At 43.8% G+C, this 22,101-nt stretch overlaps 1 protein-coding gene across 1 annotated transcript in view; it reads left to right on the forward strand.

Moving 5' to 3' along the window:
* The window catches only part of LOC129831338 (uncharacterized), a 54,626-nt gene extending 35,603 nt beyond the window's left edge, over window positions 1–19,023 (forward strand). The window contains exons 3-20 of the mRNA XM_055894663.1: window positions 5,586–5,633; window positions 7,182–7,300; window positions 9,718–9,931; window positions 10,378–10,517; window positions 11,419–11,545; window positions 11,690–11,725; window positions 11,824–11,963; window positions 12,127–12,253; window positions 14,468–14,622; window positions 14,942–15,068; window positions 15,299–15,334; window positions 15,477–15,589; window positions 15,845–15,974; window positions 16,332–16,471; window positions 16,840–16,963; window positions 17,098–17,256; window positions 17,586–17,745; window positions 17,938–19,023. Coding sequence (XP_055750638.1) covers window positions 5,586–5,633; window positions 7,182–7,300; window positions 9,718–9,931; window positions 10,378–10,517; window positions 11,419–11,545; window positions 11,690–11,725; window positions 11,824–11,963; window positions 12,127–12,253; window positions 14,468–14,622; window positions 14,942–15,068; window positions 15,299–15,334; window positions 15,477–15,589; window positions 15,845–15,974; window positions 16,332–16,471; window positions 16,840–16,963; window positions 17,098–17,256; window positions 17,586–17,745; window positions 17,938–18,026 — 2,184 coding nt within the window. The 3' untranslated portion in view covers window positions 18,027–19,023. The remainder of the gene's footprint in view (window positions 1–5,585; window positions 5,634–7,181; window positions 7,301–9,717; window positions 9,932–10,377; window positions 10,518–11,418; window positions 11,546–11,689; window positions 11,726–11,823; window positions 11,964–12,126; window positions 12,254–14,467; window positions 14,623–14,941; window positions 15,069–15,298; window positions 15,335–15,476; window positions 15,590–15,844; window positions 15,975–16,331; window positions 16,472–16,839; window positions 16,964–17,097; window positions 17,257–17,585; window positions 17,746–17,937) is intronic.
* The last annotated feature ends 3,078 nt before the right edge of the window (window positions 19,024–22,101 follow it).

A 22,101-nucleotide genomic window follows, 5' to 3' on the forward strand; every position in this document is an offset into this window, starting at 1 on the left:
TTGTAGGAAAGATTTTTCAAATAGCTTACTGTGAGGAACTATAGTTTTAATATGTCATTCACAATGGATGTTAAAAGAACACTTTCCTACATTTCCTCGCAGCAGGTCAGGTACGTCTATGCGTGCTCAGGTGCGCGCGCTCCCTCAATATTATCAGGACAGAAACCAGACACGTTTGGAGCACTCCAAACAAAAGACAATAAAAAATGTACAGATCTCGTAAATTATGGTTTTGAAATAAACCAAAACTTGTTTCTCACAGGTTTAGCAGGTTGTGAACTAACGGAAAATGACTGTAATTAATAAATGCATTAACAGCAATTTATATGTAACCAAATCGCCTCACAAGTCCTCAACTGACAGCTTCATTAAATAGTACCCGCAAAACACCAGTCTCGACGTCAACAGTGAAGAGGCGACTCCGGGATGCTGGATTCTGTTTCTCAAACTAGACACTCTAATGTACTTGTTCTCTTGCTCAGTTGTGCACCAGGGTTCTCCCACTCCTCTTTATATTCTAGTTAGAGCCAGTTTGTGCTGTTCTGTGAAGGGAGTAGTACACAGCATTGTACGAGATCTTCAGTTATTTGGCCATTTTTCGCATTAAATTTCTCAGAACAAAAATAAACTGATTCAGAAGAAAGTTATTTGTTTCTGGCCATTTTGAGCCTGTAATCGAACACACAAATGCTGATGCTCCAAATACTCAACTAGTCTAATTCTTTAATCAGCACAACCGTTTTCAGCTGTGCTAACATAATTGCAAAAGGGTTATCTAATGATCAATTAGCCTTTTAAAATGATAAACTTGGATTAGCTAACACAATGTGGAGTGATGGTTGCTGATAATGGGCCTCTGTACGCTTATGTAGGTGTTCCATAAAAAATTGTCTGTTTCCAGCTACAATAGTCATTTACAACATTATCAATGTCTACACTGTATTTCTGATCAATTTGATGTTATTTTAATTGGCAAAAACTGTGCTTTTCTTTCAAAAACAAAGACATTTCTAAGTGACCCCAAACTTTTGAACGGTAGTGTACGAATTCAGACCCTTTACTCAGTACTTTGTCGTAGCACCTTTGGCAGCATAGAATCTTCTTGGGTATACGCTACACGCTTGCCACACTTGTATTTGGGGAGTTTTCTCGCATTCATCTCTGCAGATTCTCTACAAACCTTTTTTTTCACTTTGTCATTATGGGGTATTGTGTGTAGATTGCTGAGGATTTGTATTTATTTAATCCATCGTCGGATAAGGCTGTAACGTAACAAAATGTGGGGAAAATCAGGGTCTGAATACTTTCCGAAGGCACTGTATGTAATGTGGAATTGATAAAAAATATAGATAAAAGTGCAAACAATTCACACAATGAAACACTGAATGAGCAAGAATTGTCGGGAGACCACTGCTCCATTCTGTATAGAGACTCGCCTATGTCTTCGACACACACAACTCCCCTCCTTCTTGTCTCAACATTTTCAATTATGCTCAGACACATTATCTAAACACATACTGTATTTTTACATGCTTTTCACTGACAGCCGCAACTCAATAATCAGCTAGGCCTATTGCCACACGCGCTTTCCAAATAGCGTGCTTCCCAATTAGGCATAGGCCTATGAGCTTGTAATTTGTAACTATCTACACCTATTTTTTTAAAGAAGCTAATGATCCTTGATACCGCTTTGGCTAAGTCATGCTTTCTGGGGAAGTATTTTGAATGATTTTGCTTATTTCTTCAAACACAGGAGTAATTATATAATTTTGGCACATATGCCATTTATCTCCTGTTCTATTGGTTTTCATATCCAATATCTTTCATTGTCCAGAAGCCAAAGATACAATCCTAGTCATATTAGCAACCCATCGTAGTTGTTGCATCTTTAGATTCACCCTCTTTCTAAGTTTCTAACATAGATTTTCATCTCTATCACATCCTGTATGGAGCTGCTATGAGATGTGCTGTTTAGAATGGCCTTTTCCCAGGTGCTCTGTTTAGGATGGTGTTTTTCCAGGTGCTCTGTTTAGGATGGTGTTTTCCCAGGTGCTCTGTTTATGATGGTGTTTTCCCAGGTGCTCTGTTTAGGATGGTGTTTTTCCAGGTGCTCTGTTTAGGATGGTGTTTTCCCAGGTGCTCTGTTTAGGATGGTGTTTTCCCAGGTGCTCTGTTTAGGATGGTGTTTTTCCAGATGTGCTGTTTAGGATGGTGTTTTTCCAGGTGCGCTGTTTAGGATGGTGTTTTTCCAGGTGTGCTGTTTAGGATGGTGTTTTCCCAGGTGCTCTGTTTATGATGGTATTTTTCCAGGTGTGCTGTTTAGGATGGTGTTTTTCCAGGTGCTCTGTTTAGGATGGTGTTTTTCCAGGTGCTCTGTTTAGGATGGTGTTTTCCCAGGTGCTCTGTTTAGGATGGTGTTTTTCCAGGTGTGCTGTTTAGGATGGTGTTTTTCCAGGTGTGCTGTTTAGGATGGTGTTTTTCCAGGTGCTCTGTTTAGGATGATGTTTTCCCAGGTGCTCTGTTTAGGATGGAGTTTTCCCAGGTGCTCTGTTTAGGATGGTGTTTTTCCAGGTGTGCTGTTTAGGATGGTGTTTTCCCAGGTGCTCTGTTTAGGATGGTGTTTTTCCAGGTGTGCTGTTTAGGATGGTGTTTTTCCAGGTGTGCTGTTTAGGATGGTGTTTTTCCAGGTGCTCTGTTTAGGATGGTGTTTTTCCAGGTGCTCTGTTTAGGATGGTGTTTTCCCAGGTGCTCTGTTTAGGATGGTGTTTTTCCAGGTGTGCTGTTTAGGATGATGTTTTCCCAGGTGCTCTGTTTAGGATGGAGTTTTCCCAGGTGCTCTGTTTAGGATGGTGTTTTTCCAGGTGTGCTGTTTAGGATGGTGTTTTCCCAGGTGCTCTGTTTAGGATGGTGTTTTTCCAGGTGTGCTGTTTAGGATGGTGTTTTTCCAGGTGTGCTGTTTAGGATGGTGTTTTTCCAGGTGCTCTGTTTAGGATGGTGTTTTTCCAGGTGCTCTGTTTAGGATGGTGTTTTCCCAGGTGCTCTGTTTAGGATGGTGTTTTTCCAGGTGTGCTGTTTAGGATGGTGTTTTTCCAGGTGCTCTGTTTAGGATGGTGTTTTTCCAGGTGCTCTGTTTAGGATGGTGTTTTCCCAGGTGCTCTGTTTAGGATGGTGTTTTCCCAGGTGCTCTGTTTAGGATGGTGTTTTTCCAGGTGTGCTGTTTAGGATGGTGTTTTTCCAGGTGCTCTGTTTAGGATGGTGTTTTTCCAGGTGCTCTGTTTAGGATGGTGTTTTCCCAGGTGCTCTGTTTAGGATGGTGTTTTTCCAGGTGTGCTGTTTAGGATGGTGTTTTTCCAGGTGCTCTGTTTAGGATGGTGTTTTTCCAGGTGCTCTGTTTAGGATGGTGTTTTCCCAGGTGCTCTGTTTAGGATGGTGTTTTCCCAGGTGCGCTGTTTAGGATGGTGTTTTCCCAGGTGCTCTGTTTAGGATGGCCTTTCCCCAGGCGCTCTGTTTAGAATGGCCTTTCCCCAGGTGTGCTGTTTAGGATGGTGTTTTTCCAGGTGCTCTGTTTAGGATGGTGTTTTCCCATGTGTGCTGTTTAGGATGGTGTTTTCCCAGGTGTGCTGTTTAGGATGGTGTTTTCCCCAGGTGCTCTGTTTAGGATGGTGTTTTCCCAGGTGTGCTATCTAGGATGGTGTTTTCCCAGGTGCGCTGTTTAGGATGGTATTTTCCCAGGTGCGCTGTTTAGGATGGCCTTTCCCCAGGTGCTCTGTTTAGGATGGTGTTTTCCCAGGTGTGCTGTCTAGGATGGTGTTTTCCCAGGTGCGCTGTTTAGGATGGTATTTTCCCAGGTGCGCTGTTTAGGATGGCCTTTCCCCAGGTGCTCTGTTTAGGATGGTGTTTTCCCAGGTGTGCTGTCTAGGATGGTATTTTCCCAGGTGCGCTGTTTAGGATGGTATTTTCCCAGGTGCGCTGTTTAGGATGGCCTTTCCCCAGGTGCTCTGTTTAGGATGGTGTTTTCCCAGGTGTGCTGTCTAGGATGGTGTTTTCCCAGGTGCGCTGTTTAGGATGGTATTTTCCCAGGTGCGCTGTTTAGGATGGCCTTTCCCCAGGTGCTCTGTTTAGGATGGTGTTTTCCCAGGTGTGCTGTCTAGGATGGTATTTTCCCAGGTGCGCTGTTTAGGATGGTATTTTCCCAGGTGCGCTGTTTAGGATGGTGTTTTCCCAGGTGCTTTGTTTAGGATGGTGTTTTCCCAGGTGCTCTGTTTAGGATGGTGTTTTCCCAGGTGCTCTGTTTAGGATGGTGTTTTCCCAGGTGCTCTGTTTAGGATGATGTTTTTCCAGGTGCTCTGTTTAGGATGGTGTTTTCCCAGGTGCGCTGTTTAGGATGGTGTTTAACCGCAAATTGCATTTTGGCAAATGTTTGAAAATGACGTTTTACTGGCTGCTTCATTACATGAGTTGATGTTCTGTTAAGATGCATTACCATAATCAAAATGTGATGTCTGTCATTCTGATCACCGTGGGTAGATGCCCTAATGGGTTATGCACCCAGTGCATATAGGTCCGGTAAATTTCTCAAATGTCCGATAATTTAATATCTTCTCGGTCAAGTTGTCCGGCGCCACATTTTCCTAACGGGATCCCTGACACACCCCCACACACACACACACACACACACACACACACACACACACACACACACACACACACACACACACACACACACACACACACACACACACACTCTCTCTCTACCTGTCCACCCAGAAAGGTGAAGGACTACAGACCACAGTGTGGACACATTCTATCACATTCCAACTATATGCCACCAGTCCCCCAAGTACATGTCAATGAGAAAAAGGTGTAACCAAGGAATGCCAAGGTCTGGTGAGAGTAGAACAAGTGACAAGAGAATGTGTCTTTCTCTCCTGAAGATCTGAGTTGTTGTTGTTGTTGTTGTGCTGTCAGAATGGCCGCTCGCCTCTCCTTGTCTTCCTCAGAACCAGTTCACCTAGATGGGGTGTTAATCAGAACTAATGCTGAGATGGTTAGGCATGTGCTGAAATAAAGTGAAACGCATAGTAAATCACTGCAAAGGATATTGTTAATTGTGTGGATGCCCGCACGCACACACACACACACAGTAGTTTGTTTTTGTCTGTCTCATACATCGTTCCTCTCAAGGTGAAGTTCATGTTTGCCATCTCATGGAGCGATGGGACATGGGTGGCCTTGTGTGTTAATCAGTAATTGCAAAAGGGGGTTGACAGGGTGGCTGGGGGTTGTGGATTTTACATTTCTGTCGTTTGGGTACTATTGCTGCAGTAGTTTAGATGTTTTGAGGTTTGGTATGTTAACTATTTAGAAGTTAAACGTGACATACTGTAGAAAGTCTAGTGATGCACTGTTCCTTTTTGTTTTTCCATTTGATATTTTTTGTCATTTAGTAGAAGCTCTTATACAGAGCGACTTACAGTTTGCACATTCATCTTAAAAGATAGCTAGGTTAGATAGCGATGTGCTATTTATAGTGGTTTGGTAAAGTAGGAAATGACTAAAGAGCTGTTTTCGCTGTGTGTCTGCAGCTCACCAAGGAGAAAGAACATGGAAAGCTCAACCCTCGACCAGGAAAGGTGAGTGTCTGTTTGACTGTGAAACTACTACAGGAATTACCCATCTCTGTCCCTCATCTATCATCTTTGTCCTGCAGTAAAGGTCAATGTCCCATTGCAACCTTTTTTTTTAGATGTAATGAGGGATCTGCTCACCAACCAAGTTAGCCTTATCAAAAATTGTTTATTTTGCCAGCTGTCTTGACTTGAACTATGGAGGTCTCCAAGGAGCAATAGTAACCACATAACATTCTTAAACATGTTTTTGTTAATGATGATAATTAAAAGTGAATTAACGGCTTCACTCTTCAAGGTACCCCAGAGACCGACAGTTGCCAAAGTCGAGTAATTAAGGATGAGAAGAGCATGGTAAAAGCTGAGGAAATGAGATTAGTATGATTGCATTCTTATTCACTCAGCCCAAACATCGTTCTCTATTTAGGCTGTTGAACATTTAGATATATCAATCAGAATTATGTGGAAGTGGAAATCACGTCTTCACAAAGAAAGACATTTTCTTTTTTCCAATGCACACTCACTGGTTTGGAGAATATTACTAAAAGCCCAGTTCATTCACTATAGACCTAACATACTACAGAGCAGGGGTTCCCAACCTAAGGGTCGCAACCGCAGCACGGGGCTGCCAAAGCTTCCAGAGCTTGACTTGAGAAAAATAAATACATATTTGTGGTGGACTTGATGGGCATGTTTTCGTTTCATCGTTTGCTAACAGTTTCAATCTCTTATTATTAGTCATCCGTAATTATTTCCGCGTTGGCAGAAGTTACGCCGGTGCCTTGCCAACGCCATTGTTCTCCTCTCAACAATCCCGCTCTTAATCAATTACTGTGGTAATTCAACCCTAACAAGTAACACTAGCTAAACACCTGCCTCATTTGCCTATTGCCATCAAGACGGAGATTATGAACCTAGCTAAATGTCAAGCTTGCTCCTGCATGCAACCAAATTGCTCCTCCCCCAACTGTACCGTTCTATCTCAGCTCCGTCATGGCACCTACAGGCTTGCTTGACATTTAGGTCTGACAGTTTCTGATTACAGAGCCTACCTGTGATACACAATAGCATACCTTACCTGAACGTTCATGTGGATCACAACACAAAGCAGTGTGTCTAAGTTGCATCTCAGTCTTTTTGCTGTTTGCTGCTTCGATTGATGTTGAAAATGGATGGATAGAGTTAGCCTGGTCATTAGATCTGTTTGTTCCTTTTAATGCACGGAAAGAAGTGGGGTGGGGGGGGGGTTAACAAACGTGAGTGAAGGTGCAACCAAAGAATTACATCGTCATTGAACAGGAAACGGTGCAATGCTCGTTCACCATTAAAAACATATCATTTTATTTGAGCAACTTATTAAACGCTTGACGTGTGAGCCTTCATTCCCTTTGATAGTGGCCTTCATCAGAACCTTTTAATGTACGTCAGATATTGGCTAAAGACGAGCAGATCTAGCGTCCGTGCTCGGATAGAGGATGGGCCATGGTACATGTACTGCATGAGTGTGCTGTTTTACTTTGAGCATCTCTTATGAAATGGTGCTGTCTTTTCCAGATGTTCATCTTTGACCGGCCAGGGATGTGTGGCCAGAGGATGGAGGTGTGGAGTGATGTCGTTGATGCCACACCCTGGCAACTACAGGAGACCATCTCTATCAGGGTTGTCAGAGGAGGGTAAGTGTTCACACACAAAGTGCAATCGTCCCAGACAACTCTCTGAACTAAAGCCTGATCTCCATGACCCTGGTGCACCACAGATGCTAATCCATAGAATTATGATCAAGATAGTTGCAGGAGGATCTCAACCAAGTACCTAGTAGTAATACACAGTATAATCATTGCATTATTTCTGAGAGGGAATGGATTATTCATATTAGGAAGTAGAGCAAAGGCATACAGTCCAATACCTGCACTGGGTGTGTGCACTGCAGAGGGAATGTTCTCAAGTCTCTCACAACCATCCCTTTCTCCGTGCTGCACGGGATTTCTTAGTTAGCTCTCTGGAGAGGGATATTTGCGTATCTGTCTTCCTCTCTCTCTTTCATGCTATAGTTTGCCTACTCTAAAATGTTTAAATATAAACAGTCTCTCACAACCTATTACTCTTAGAATAAGGTGCCATCCGGAACCTAAAATAAGTCTTCGACTTTAGCCCATAGGACAACCGTTTTTGGTTCCAGGTAGAACCCTTTTGTCTTTCATGTAGAACCCTTTCCACAGGTGGTTCTACCTGGAACCAAAAAAAGGGTTCTTCTATGGGGGCAGCCGTAGGGTAGCATGGTGTAGGGTAGCACGGTGTCCAAAATGGGTCTGAACATGCTGACTCACCCATCCCTGGGGCTCCAGAACACTAAACAGTGATGTGGTGCAACCCCCTTCTACCGCCAAGCCTCACTGAGACACAGCGGTGAATAATCATTAGGCTGCTTTCATTACCATCACAGATCATCTGAAGGGTGACATCTGTCACTTGTTCATTCTGTCTCCATCTCTCTCTCTTTTTCTGTGTGTGTGAATGTTGACTTTTCAAAACTCTCAGTGTAGAATATGCAGCTAATGAGCCATGGCCGGATTGGCATGACATGATTATTATTTATCACTTGTGTGTGTGTGTGTGTGTGTGTGTGTGTGTGTGTGTGTGTGTGTGTGTGTGTGTGTGTGTGTGTGTGTGTGTGTGTGTGTGTGTGTGTGTGTGTGTGTGTGTGTGTGTGTGTGTGTGTGTGTGCCAACTGACACCTTTTTAGGAAAAAAGTGTGTGTGAACTTGTGGTTTTCGGAACTCTCAGTGCAGTACAGAACATGTGCCACCGGGTGGTTTGGATTTATATCACTAATACAAATGTTTGACTGAAAGAAGTCCAAATAACAAGCAAATGTTATTTGTCACTTATTCTGTGTGAACCCTCACTTTTGCAAAACTCTCCGTGGGCTATGGGTATGAAAGAATGAGAGGATTTTAGTTCCACGGATAAATGATTTGACTGTATTAGTGATTTAAATACTTGGATGGCTCACAACTTCCTCCAGCTAAATCAAGATAAGACCGAGATGCTTGTTGTTGGAGCCAAAGCACAGAGAGAGAATCTGGCCACATGTTTTAATTCACGGGCAATAAAGATAAAACACCAGGTAAAAAACCTAGGTGTTATTTTAGATTCTGAACTCGGTTTCAAATCACACATTAGGAATGTGACCAAAATAGTGTTTTACTATTTCCAAGGTGTGGCTGTTTCTCTCTCAGGCTGACACAGAGAGACTGATCCATGCTTTTATAACAAGCAGGCTTGACTACTGTAATGGTCTCATGTCTGGTCTACCCAAGAAAGCCATTGGTCAACTACAAACACATACAGAATGCTGCAGCACGGGTACTGACCAAGACCAGACGGAGAGCAGATATTACACCGGTTTTAAGGTCTCTGCACTGGCTGCCTGTGAGTTTTAGAATACATTTTAAGATTCTTCTATTGGTTTTTAAATAAATCCACGATGGTGCTTCCCAATACATGTTAGACATGCTTTGAAGTTAAGTATCTAGTAGGTCCCTCAGGTCCTTTGGCACTGGCCTTATAACTGTCCCAAAGCCTAGGACCAAGAGGCAGCCTTTAGTTACTATGCCCCCAGCCGCTGGAATAGCCTGCCAGAGAACCTGAGGGGGGGTGAAACTGTGGATATATATATTTTTTTAACACCCTTTTAGCTTTGCTTTTCATTTTTAGTCATTCATTTTATTTTATTTTTCCTTTTTTCTTCTTCTGTAAAGCACATTGTGTTGCGTTCCATGTCTGAAATGGGCTGTATAAATACAGCTTGATTTGACGACTCAACATCTTGTGCATACTTACATAACTGGATAAATATTTCTACTTTCACCCTTTCATATCTTCAATAGGAACACCAGGGCCATCCTCAGGGTGCTAGTGTAGAGCTCTACTAGTGTGTCCATCATTAGAGCAATGGCCAATCTGTTCACCAGCTTTCCCTGTTTAACTCACTTTTAAAATAGGTCATGCAATGTTAAATTAATCTTGTTCAGACCACTGATCCAACTGGACTTGTTGTTAACTCCCGTCTTTCCATTCCTCTCTTCAGCTGGGTCTTGCACGAGAAGCCCAACTTCAAAGGGGAAAAGATCGCTCTGGACGAGGGGGACATAGAGCTCACCTACCCCTTCGACCCCCCCGAGGAGGTAGAGGGACAACAACAGCAGAATGGAGAGGACAGCCAGAAGGAGGGAGGAGAAGAAGTGGTGGCGGCCAAGCCGGCCAGGAGGTTCATCATAGGATCAGTACGACGAGTAGTCAGGGTAAGAAGAAGAAGAAGTCACAGATGACCCCTTACTATTATGATTATATGATGAGCCCTAGAGCAGTGCTTCTCAAAGTGTGGCATGCAACCAGGCAACTACTAAAACCTCGGTTGTGGTTAGAAACATGGCTTTGTGTATTTGGTGATTCAGAAGAATTCCAAAGGCTTTCGGTGAGAGTTATGTCAATCTGATTAGGTGTGGTTCAGTAGAAGTGCTCATCTGTTGATAGACTCTGGACCATTTGGCAAGAGTTATGCCAATCTGATTCGGTGTGGTTCAGTAGAACTGCTCGTCTGTTGATAGACTCTGGCACCTTTAAGGATTTCTGCCTCACAACGCCGTCCTCTCTGTTAGAGCCTGTATCACAATTGCGCTGCTCTGTGAGACTATAGCACCCCCTAGTGTCAAAGTACCATACCTGTCATTTCTCTCTGCCCCCACAGGACTACAGTGTGCCAGAGATCAGTCTGTTCCCAGAGGAGAATGCAGAGGGGAAGAAGGTGACCTTCAGAGACACGTCAGATGACGCCAGGATATTCGGCTTCCCCATCAAAGCCAACTCCATCATCATCAACGCTGGACTGTGAGTAACTGTAGTCAGCTCCGCCAACTGCTTTTTAGTCGGCCACGTCGGGCACAAGGATAAACATTTATGAAAGTAAGATGATAAAATGTATTGTTTGATCAAATAAAGCTTCAAATGTTATCCCTGGGGGAGTAGTGCTAAGCTGACATATGGAATTGTTTTAAGATGGTTGTACTATGGACCATTTCGCTGTTTGATTTTTGAATTTTAGGACCCCTTTAGGTATAAAAAAAAATTTGATGGCAAAAAGACAGTCAAAAAATATATCATAAGAAACAAGGGTTTGAAGTGTCTGTCCTCAATCAAGGAGATATAAGAAAGCTCAGGAAATATTTGTCGTTTTTTTTTTACACATATTTAACCCCTTTTTTTGTGTAGGCACAAATCTACCTTCATACTTCCAATATATTTTACATCTGGTCACCTTCAGCAGAGTCCTGTGACACTTGTGGGGTCGTAGTGCAAAACGGAGAACACCGTGTTCATGAGAATCTCCCCTTTCCGTAGTGGTCATAATAGTTTTGAGGTCGAACCGTTCTGACGCTACATACCGATTTTCGGGATGTCTCATGATCTGACGAACACAGCTCTAGCCCTGCCATGTGGAAATGCAACACTGGCGGATGCGGTGGACTTAAAACGCATCCAATGCCAAAAAAAAACGATATCTCTAGCTTAAACTGATGGATTTTGATGGGGAATTTTTTATGGAACTTAGATTGACGCACCAGTGCGTCAGTCAACTCTAGGGGTTTAACGTTGTATTGGGTGAAAATAAGTTAACCTCAATATTACACTATGTTGGCTATTTTATTGGTGTGATAGCATGGTTTTGGTGAGGTCTGTCATCTGTAATGGTATCTCTGTTCTGATTGGATTGACTCTCTTCTCTCTCCAGATGGCTGGTATATGCTCAGCCTTTCTTCCAGGGCGTACCACGTGTTCTGGAGGTGGGGGGGTTCCCCAACCCTGCAGCCTGGGGCGTGGAACAACCTTACGTGGGCTCCGTGCACCCTCTCAAAATCGTAAGATTATAATAGACACATTGTAGAGACTGACCACAGCTAGAACAATGTACACCCCATGGAAATAGCTTTAGTATACTTCATGTTTTGCATTCATAGGTGATGACCACGAAATGAAATTTTCCTAATGTTTTTTTATGACAGGGTGAACCAAGAGTGGAGAAACCTGGTGAGCCCAAGGTAAGAATGAACAAACAAACGAATGATTGAAGCCGATACCTCACTGTAAAAGTTATTGGGTAACTTTCCATTGAATCTTACTGTTTTGTCTTTCCCAGCTGGTGCTCTATGAAAAACCCTACTTCACTGGGAAGACGAGGACAATCTACACCAACATGAGAGACTTCATGACCAGGAAGGATAGACAGCAGACTGCCTTCATGTACAGCCCCGGATCCATCAAAGTACAGGGAGGCTGGTGAGTAGACTGTCTGTGTGTGTGTGTGTGTGTGTGTGTGTGTGTGTGTGTGTGTGTGTGTGTGTGTGTGTGTGTGTGTGTGTGTGTGTGTGTGTGTGTGTGTGTGTGTGTGTGTGTGTGTGTGACTTCCTGCATCTCATCCTCTGTCTCCCTGTACTTCTAGCTGGGTGGGCTATGAGAAGGAAGGTTTCCGAGGCCACCAGTATATGTTGGAGGAGGGAGAGTACCACGACTGGAGGGTGTGGGGGGGCTGCGATGCCGAGCTGCGCTCTGTCAGAGTCATACGAGCGGTGAGTGGGCCATACCATCACGTAACACCCCCATCTCTTTCAGGCCCTTGTATCTAGCTGCTGCAGGAATGATCATGCACTAAATGGCATATACACTGAGTATACAAAATATTAAGAAGGCCTGCTCTTTCCAGGTGAAAGCTATGATTTATTATTGATGTCACTTGTTAAATCCATCTCAATCAGTGTAGATGAAGGGCAGGAGACAGGTTAAAGAAGGATTTTTAAGCCTTGAGACAACTGAGACATGGATTGTGTATGTGTCCTATTCAGAGGGTAAATGAGCAAAACAAAATGTAAGTGCATTTGAACGGGGCATGGTAGTAGGCGCCAGGCGCACCAGTTTGAGTGTGTCAACTGTAACGCTGCTGGGTTTTTCATGCTCAACAGTTTCCCGTGTGTATAAAGGATGGTCCACCACCCAAAGGACATCCAGCCAACTTGACACAACTGTGGCAAGCATTGGAGTCAACATGGGCCAGCATCCCTGTGGAACAAATTGAAGCTGTTCCAAGGGCAAAAGGGGGTGAAACCTAATATTGGTGTTCCTAATGTTTGGTATACTCAGTGTATATCATATATACAGGTACAGTTGAAGTCGGAAGTTTACATACACCTTAGCCAAATACATTTCAACTCAGTTTTTCACAATTCCTGACATTTAATCAGAGTAAAAATTCCCTGTCTTAGGTCAGTTCGGATCACCACTGAAATGTCAGAATAATAGTAGAGAGAATTATTTATTTCAGCTTTTATTTCTTTCATCACATTTCCAGTGGGTCAGAAGTTTACATACACTCAATTAGTATTTGGTAGCATTGCCTTTAAATTGTTTAACTTGGGTCAAACGTTTCGGGTAGCCTTCCACAAGCTTCCCACAATAAGTTGGGTGAATTTTGGCCCATTCCTACTGACAGAGCTGGTGTAACTGAGTCAGGTTTGTAGGCCTACTTGCTTGCACACGCCTTTTGAGTTCTGCCCACACATTTTCTACAGGATTGAGGTCAGGGCTTTGTGATGGCCACTCCAGTACCTTGACTTTGTTGTCCTTAAGCCATTTTGCCACAACTTTGGAAGCATGCTTGGGGTCATTGTGCATTTGGAAGACCCATTTGCGACCAAGCTTTAACTTCCTGACCTGATTTCTTGAGACGTTGCTACAAAATATTCACATAATTTTCCTTCCTCATGGTGCCATCTATTTTGTGAAGTGCACCAGTCCCTCCTGCAGCAAAGCACCCCCACAACATGATGCTGCCACCCCAGTGCTTCACGGTTGGGTGAAATAATCTGTCTGTAAACAATTGTTGGAAAAATTGCTTGTGTCACGCACAAAGTCGATGTCCTCGCCGACTTGCCAACACAATAGTTTATTAACAAGAAATGTGTGGAGTGGTTGAAAAACGAGTTTTAATGGCTCCAACCTAAGTGTATGTAAACTTCCGACTTCAACTGTAACTGCCAAAATAAAGCAAACATCCAACATACAGTGTCTTAATAGGTGTTGGGCCACCATGAGCCAGAACAGCTTCAATGCACCTTGGCATAGATTCTACAAGTGTCTGGAACTCTGTTGGCGGGATTGTGGTGGAAAACGCAGCAAGATATTTTTTTGCATTTCATCTTTCCTTTTCTGTATGAAAAACACAAACGCGACCCCGGTGGCATATGGTTTACATCGTTTTCATGTTCATCAAACCGTTCAACCATTGACCACTCGTGCGCTTGGATGGGGGCATTGTCATCCTATAGGGGTACAGCCATGGAGCCAAAATAATGGCCTGTCCAGCATTTTTATACATGACCCTAAGCATGACGGGATACTAATTGCTTAATTAACTCAGGAACCACACCTGGGAGGAAACACCTGCTTTCAATACACTTTGTATCCCTCATTTACTCGTGTTTCGGGTTATTTTGGCAGTTGACCTCGGCAAAGGGACGTACTCAGGCTTTTGGTTTGCGGTTAGGGTTAAATATCTACAATTTATAATTCACTCAAAAACAAATGTAGTTCCATTGAACTAATCAGTGTGAAATACGTTTGACCAGAAATGGAACTAAAGGTAGCATCTTTAAGGGCAGTGGCACACAGTAGCTGTCCCCTTTTCCTGTTGGTTAAGTTTAGGATGGAGCTGATCCTAGACCTGTGCCTAAAGACAACCCCTACCCGGAGCCACAGTATGTGACCTATGACCACTCTGTCCCCTGTAGGACCTGACCGAGCCCATGTTGGTGTTGTATGAGCAGCCTGACGTGGAGCAGGAGGTGGACCAGGACAACACCTTTGAGGTGACCGAGGCCATTCCTGACGTGGAGCTGTTTGGCTTCCGCACCACCACGCGCTCCATCCACGTCGTCAGTGGAGCGTGAGTACAAATGCTTGTGACGAGCAGCGTTACAGTCCAACATGGGTGTAATCCAGTGTTGAACAGTAATGACTGATATCATTTTAACTGTGCCTGATAAGATAGTAAGAACATTATCATAACTAGAGGCAATATACAGTAGATATGGCTCTGATAATAACTTGATACTGGCTGATACATTGATAAGAATACGATCATATTTGACAATACCTTTATAGACATAATACGTTAAACATAAGTTCCCTCCAACAGTGAATGAAGGATGTTACGGAGTATTAGTGGAAGTTTGACGCTAAGTGGCCACTGTCTCCTCCTCCAGATGGATCGCCTACTCTCACGTGGACTTCTCTGGTGACCAGTATGTCCTGGAGAAAGGTTTCTACAGTAACTCTGCTGACTGGGGCTCTTCAGACAACCGCATCTGCTCTGTCCAGCCCATCCTGCAGGTGAGTAGGTCGTCTAGAGACGCTTTTTTGTACGGAGTTGACAGTGGAGAAGACGGAAACAGGCAGGCAAATGAACTGGAAGGAGAACACCGCACGAACGCGCACCGCTTAGATGCTCCTTTAATGTTAACATTGAAATGTATTCATCGCTGAGGAACATTTGAAGGGATTGCTGGTGTCAGACATCGTGGTGTTTACTCGGTGCACCCGGTTCTCTTGTCTGTTTTCAGGCTCCAAGTGAAAACGAGGGCAGAGTCAGAAGTGAGGTGAGACATCTTGTAGTATCGTGTGTGTGTATCCTTCTGCAGTCACACTCCTCTCTTTTCACACTTCACTTGTACTATGTACTACAGTAAATGTGACCGATTTGAACTCTCTTTCTTCCCTCGCTGCCCCTGTCCGTCTCAGGTGATGCTGTACACAGAGCCAGATTTCCAGGGGGAATGCCATGTGTGTGACAAGAACCAGGAGTCCCTCTCTGACAAGCTCATTGCCAAGTCCTGCAGAGTGGTGGGAGGAAGGTGGGACAGAACCAACATGCACAATATATATATACACACACACACACACCAAGTGTACGAAAAATGTAGAATTAGGAGAGATGGAAGTTTACACAGGCTTAGTGGAGCTGTAGAGGGATGGTATGGAGTACTGCAGAACCTAGAGATGAGCCAGCATATAATTATTACAATTAAAGGGGAGTACACTCTACTGATGAGTGTGCGGCGCTAGTAAATGGGTTTTAAATGGGTTTTGCGTGTTCCTCTACGTTCCAGTTGGGTGGTGTACGAGGGCCGTGACTATTCAGGGAACCTGTACATCCTGTCAGAAGGAGACTACCCCAACTTCACCAGCATGGGCTGTCCCCCGAACTGTGTCATACGCTCGCTGAAGACTGTCCCGCTGGTAAGACCAATCCTCATATACTGGTCACACTCATATAAACTGGCTTATTCAACGTCACGTTGTCCTTCACTTTTTTCTGTCTGTCTCTCACTCTATAGCTTTCTCCGTTTTATTTTCAATCAGTTAATGAATCAGGTTGTTGTATTCCGGTTGACGCCCCCAGCCCTCTCTCTTCTTCACACCGTTACTCCTCCCAACCCCATACCCTGACCCACTGTAACACCGCTGCAGCCTACCCAACCTAGTGTGTGTGTGTTTATACAGGAGGGGTCGGAAGAAAAACAGACGACACATTTCCATCCCATATGGACTAATAAAGTATATCTTAACACTGTCTCCCCCCCCCCGTTTCCCCAGGTATTCTCAGTGCCCTCCGTCTCCCTGTTTGGTCTGGAGTGTTTGGAGGGCAGGGAGATCACAGTGGACACAGAGGTGGCCAATATGCTGGAGGAGGGCTACAACAACCATCTACTCTCGGTCAGAGTCAACCGAGGCTGGTGAGTGTGCGTTTAAGTGTGTGCGTATGTATGTGCGTAAGGGTATGCGTGTTTAAATGTGTGTGTGTGTGTGTGTGTGTGTGTGTGTGTGTGTGTGTGTGTGTGTGTGTGTGTGTGTGTGTGTGTGTGTGTGTGTGTGTGTGTTGACATTATGCGCTCTTGTGTTTCTGACCTGACGAAGATCCGTTCCAGATGGAAACGTTGTCATAAAGCTGTGAATTGGGAGCTTTAACAGTGTGGGGCCCTTCTTGTTCTCTACCAGTATTCTTTATTAGACCGGCACCTATGTTTTTAAGGATGTGCGTATGACCACAAGCGTTTCCCTTGTGTCACTCTCTTTCCCTATACCTCACTTGCTCTCTTTGCAGCTGGGTGATGTGTGAGCACAGTAACTACAGGGGGCGACAGTTCCTATTAGAACCCATTGAAATCTCCAACTGGCCCAAATTCAGTCAGCTTCTCACCATTGGCTCAATGCACCCAGTACGGCAGGTTAGAATCCTTATGACTTCATTCACTTTGTTTGGGTTGGTTGATAATACAGTACTTCTATCCAATTCATGTTAACTATTTTTATTACTTATATTTACTCATATATATTATTTACATGTGCCCATTTCCTGCAGAGGCGGCACTTCTTTCGCATCAAAAGCAAAGAGCGAGGTCACTTCCTGTCCATCCAGGGTGGCGTAGAGGAAATGATGTCGGGACGCGTGGTGGTGACCGAGCAGGTGGAGGGCATGAGCGAAATCTGGTTCTACCAGGAAGGCCTCATCAAGAACAAGGTATTACTCACTAGGAATAAAGTTCTTCAGCTTTTTCATTCTCATGATCATTTTCTTTCACCTTACTGAGGAACCCCTGGGACCGCATGAGTTAACACACACATACATTGACAGCCCTAAAATGCAGAGAATCCGTTTTTTTCCCCCATAGAAGTAAATATCGAGCATTTTTATATCTTCCGATGTTATTTCTCCTATTTATTTTACACCTATATTTATCATGTTTTACAATTCATTTACCACATATCCTATCCACATCGCTTAGATGGTTTGCTAGTTGAGCACGCCAGATTTGTCCATTTCTTATGTCTCTTGCTCTCGCTCTCTAGTTGGCTCCTACTATGAGCCTGCAGGTAATGGGGAACGTGGAGGCGGGGGCGAAAGTGGTGCTGTGGTCAGAGACCCGGCAGCCTGTCCAGACCTGGTCGGCCCAGATGAGAGGCACCATCCCCAGCCTCACCTTCCCTGGCATGGTGTTGGACATCAAGGGTGAGACACTAGTCTAATTTTAGGAGTGAAATTATAGGAACTACACATACATGATTTGTACTTTCATGTAATACGATGACCACTTGGGTAAATGTTTGGGGTAATCCCCCCCCCCCCAAATGTTTCATATGAGGCGACAGTACAGAATGTCACCTTTTATTTGAGGGTATTTTCAACATACAATTCTCTCAGGGGGCAAGCAGTACGACAGAGACCATGTGGTGATTTTACCAGAGAGCGAGGAGAGGCCTTGCCAACAGTGGGAGCTGGAGCTGCTGTAACCTTCCAAGAACCTTCCCTCAACCTGCACCCTTCACCCGCTCCTCCAATACAATACATTCCAATATCCCCAACCCCCCAGAACTCCTGCTTTTCAGTCTGTGGAGATGGACATGGCCTTTAGGAAGCACCACAGACTTAACCTTGTGTCATCGTGGTCAGGCACTCTCAAGAGGACCCCAGAACATCTTCATCGCAGTTAAAGGGTTTCTTGAATTCCGTGAAGAATCATATGAGGGGTTATCATTTTTAGCCTGAATGTGAGGACAGCAGCATACGAATGACTCAACAATCAACAACCAGTGCCTTTGGATGTGGTCAACTGGAGAAGATGGGAAGGGTCTTCTTTTCCCCTCCCTTAAAATGTGTGTATTTGGATTATTCTATTTACAGACATTCTACCCTCTCAGATTCTTCCTTAACTTAGATGGTATGACCCGGCTTAGCACACACAGTAGTGGACAGAACCATTCAGTTGAACCCACTAATGATTATTGGGAAGGTCACGTTACATCTACTATATGATACATCATCTGTGGCTACAAGCAGTATATTTAAGAGGGATTCATTAAGGAAGCCAACCCTATGCACATTATTTTCTGAATTGGCTTATTTCTGTATTTTTTTTTAAATTTTGTTTGACTATGTAATTTACTACGTTTTGGGAAAACATTGGATGGGAAGTGTATTCTTTATGCAGTATAATACATACACAATACATATAATAATGTATGATGCAGTGCAATGACTCTGTGGGCTTTTATGCAGTTCCTCTCTAATGCTACAGTATGTTCTTCTATTTCACTATGGTCTATCTATTTTCATAGATATGAATCATACATTGCCAATATACCGGTAACTTTCTTATTTGTATATTTAACACAAATGCCTTGCACCTCAATGCATTATTCTTTGATACCAAAAATAGAATGTGAAAAGAAATGAGTGGTTATAAAAGATAAAAGATATAAATATTAAATAAAACTATCAAAAATTAAACTGTTGTTCAAGTGTCTTGTTAATCGAAAAGGTGTCTTGTTCTTTCATAGATCTTCAATTGTAGCTAAGTTACAGTATACTGTCATGTATTCCTTGGAGAAAGAAATTGGGGATCACATGTTATTATAATGCAGGCAGGTCAAAATTGAAGAGTGGTACTGTCTGACTATCATCTTGATTCACACAGACATAATCTAGAAACACTGAGCAAGCTGTTCTGAACACCATGGTCTTGTGTGTACAAGATACAGGACTGTTAAGAGTGAGACAAGACAACTGATAGTATAGTGTGGCCTACTCTGTACAGAACATACTATGCATATGCATATGCACATACAAGCGGCTCAAAGTTAAATACAGTACCAGTAAAGTCTGGACACACCTACTCATTCAAGGGTTTTTCTTTCTTTTTACTATGTTATACATGGTAGAATAATAGTGAAGACATAAACTATGACATAACACATATGGAATCATGTAGTGACCAAAAAAGTGTTGAACAAATCAAAATATATTTTATATTTGAGATTCTTCAAATAGCCACCCTTTGCCCTGATGACAGCTTTGCACACTATTGGCATTCTCTCAACCAGCTTCACCTAGAATGCTTTTCCAACAGTCTTGAAGGAGTTCCTGCATATGCTGAGCACTTGTTGGCTGCTTTTCTTTCACTCTGCGGTCCAACTCATCCCACACCATCTCAATTTTGTTGAGGTCGGGGATTATGGAGGCCAGGTCATCTGATGTAGCACTCCATCACTCTCCTTCTTGGTAAAATAGCCCTTACACAGCCTGGAGGTGTGTTGGGTCATTGACCTGTTGAAAAACAAAATGATAGTCCCACTAACCTCAAACCAGATGGGATGGTGTATCGCTGCAGAATGCTGTGGTAGCCATGCTGGTTAAGTGTGCCTTGAATTCTAAATAAATTACTGACAGTGTCACCAGCAAAGCACCCCCACACCATAACCACCTCCTCCATGATTTACGGTAGAAAATACACATGCGGAGATCATCCGTTCACCCACACCGCGTCTCACAAAGACACTGCAGTCACCCCCCCCCCCCCCAAAAAAAAGACACTGCATTTGGAACCAAAAATCTCAAATTTGGACTCCAAACCAAAGGACATATTTCCACCAGTCTAATGTCCATTGCTCGTGTTTCTTGGCCCAAGCAAGTCTCTTCTTTTTTTTTGTGTCCTTTAGTAGTGGTTTCTTTGCAGCAATTTGACCATGAAGGCCTGATTCACAGAGTCTCCTCTGAACAGTTGATGTTGAGATGTGTCTGTTACTTGAACTCTGTGAAGCCTTTTTTTGGGGCTGCAATTTCTGAGGCTGGTAACTCTAATGAACTTATCCTCTGCAGCAGAGGTAACTCTGGGTTTAATGCTTAAAACCAGCAAATCAAATTGTTGGGACGGACTTGGAGACAACTGAGCACTGAAGGTGATCCTTGGTAAATATTGCCACTCCACCACCTTTGGAAGATCTGTCTTGCCGAAAAAGGTTATAACCAGAAAGGTTAACATCGGTATTCAAAACACTCTTCCTTAACCACATCTCAGTAATGACCAACACATCTGGATTGGAGCTGTGAACCCACACTTTCAATTGATCCATTTTAGCTAATAAGCTTCTCGTGTTAACGTGCAGAAAACCGAGGCTTTTACGAGAGCAGAAATCAGTGAAGTATGTATCAAAGCACAAGTCAGAATTGGGGCTAGCAACAGTAGATGGGCCAGGGTGTACATGCACATTTCCAGATATCATGAACAGTAATACAATCAAGGCAAGACATAGGACAGGGAGAGCTCTGGCATGCTGATTTATGACATCTGAATGTGCATCAGATGGCAACAAGATCATATTGTACAACAATTTCATCAGGTAACATGAATACAAACCGGCGAGAGGTGGTTAGAACAGGATGGGAGGCCAAAAGTCAGTGTAACCAATAGTCAGAGTCCCAGGTGTTGGAACAAACAGTCTGTCCCACGGTTGGGTAAAGAAAGTTCGTAGTCAACAAAGCATACAGGAGTCATGAGGCAAATAGCAAAATGCACAATAGTTTTGTTGTTGTTGATATAACGACTTGGGGCTAGCCATTGTAAGTTCAGAGTCCCTCGCCCCAACAGTGTGTGTGTGTTGGAGGCGAGCGAAAGCTCAGGAGAGAGGGGGGAGTGTGGTGGGGCTACCTGTACCAGACAGGGGGAGACAGGCCAGGGAAGACTGTGAATCGCCAGATCGCCAGGTAGAATCCAAGCAGCAGTGCAGCAGATAACGGGAGTAGGTGTCTGGAGGGGGCTTCAAAGCCTCCGGCCACTTGTCATCGACACCTTTCACGTCAGACCTCAGTGCTAATTGAAGTTGTATCTTGTCTGTACTTGCAAGCCTGGCAGCCTTAACTCAGTATTCAGTCCCCATAAAGTCAAATATATCATTGTAATGTACTTTATTTCGATTTTTCTCCTTGACCTTCAAAATAGCATCAGACCAAACACTACTCACTCAGTTCCAGGTTGGATGGTGTCCTCGGGTCTCTGCTGTTTGTTTGCTAGATCCCCCTCCATACAGCTTGGAAACAGGAAACCTTGGTAGCAGTAATCTATCCGGTTAATTTTTGTCCACACCAAACCTACAACCATTAAAATGATGGTTGAAGGTTTGGAGTTTTCATCTGGAGCGAAGGCCATTGTCACGAATCCCGTTTCCTGAGTCTGTTTTTGCCTGTGTTCTGTCCTGGAGTGTTTTTCCGGTGTCCTGGAACGCACCCTGTCTGGTTGCCTGACGATGTAGCTAGTTGGGAGATCTCTGATTACCCGCACCTGTATCCCATCAGCTATCTGCACACCTGGTCCTGATCATCATCCCTCCACTTCATAAGCTCTGACCTGACATCCATTCCCTGCCGGATCGTTAGCCATGAACAGTATGTTGTGCCAGCATATCAACCTCCAGTTTGATAGAGTTTGTTTTGTTGTTTTGTACGTCTTGCTTGCCTTGAACTCACCTCCGTTTTTTTCTGTCTACAGTCATTCACCCGGAACACTCATCCCCATCCCTACCTGGTCGTCGG

This window comes from Salvelinus fontinalis, chromosome 32 (assembly GCF_029448725.1).
Source record: "Salvelinus fontinalis isolate EN_2023a chromosome 32, ASM2944872v1, whole genome shotgun sequence".
NCBI lineage: Eukaryota > Metazoa > Chordata > Actinopteri > Salmoniformes > Salmonidae > Salvelinus > Salvelinus fontinalis.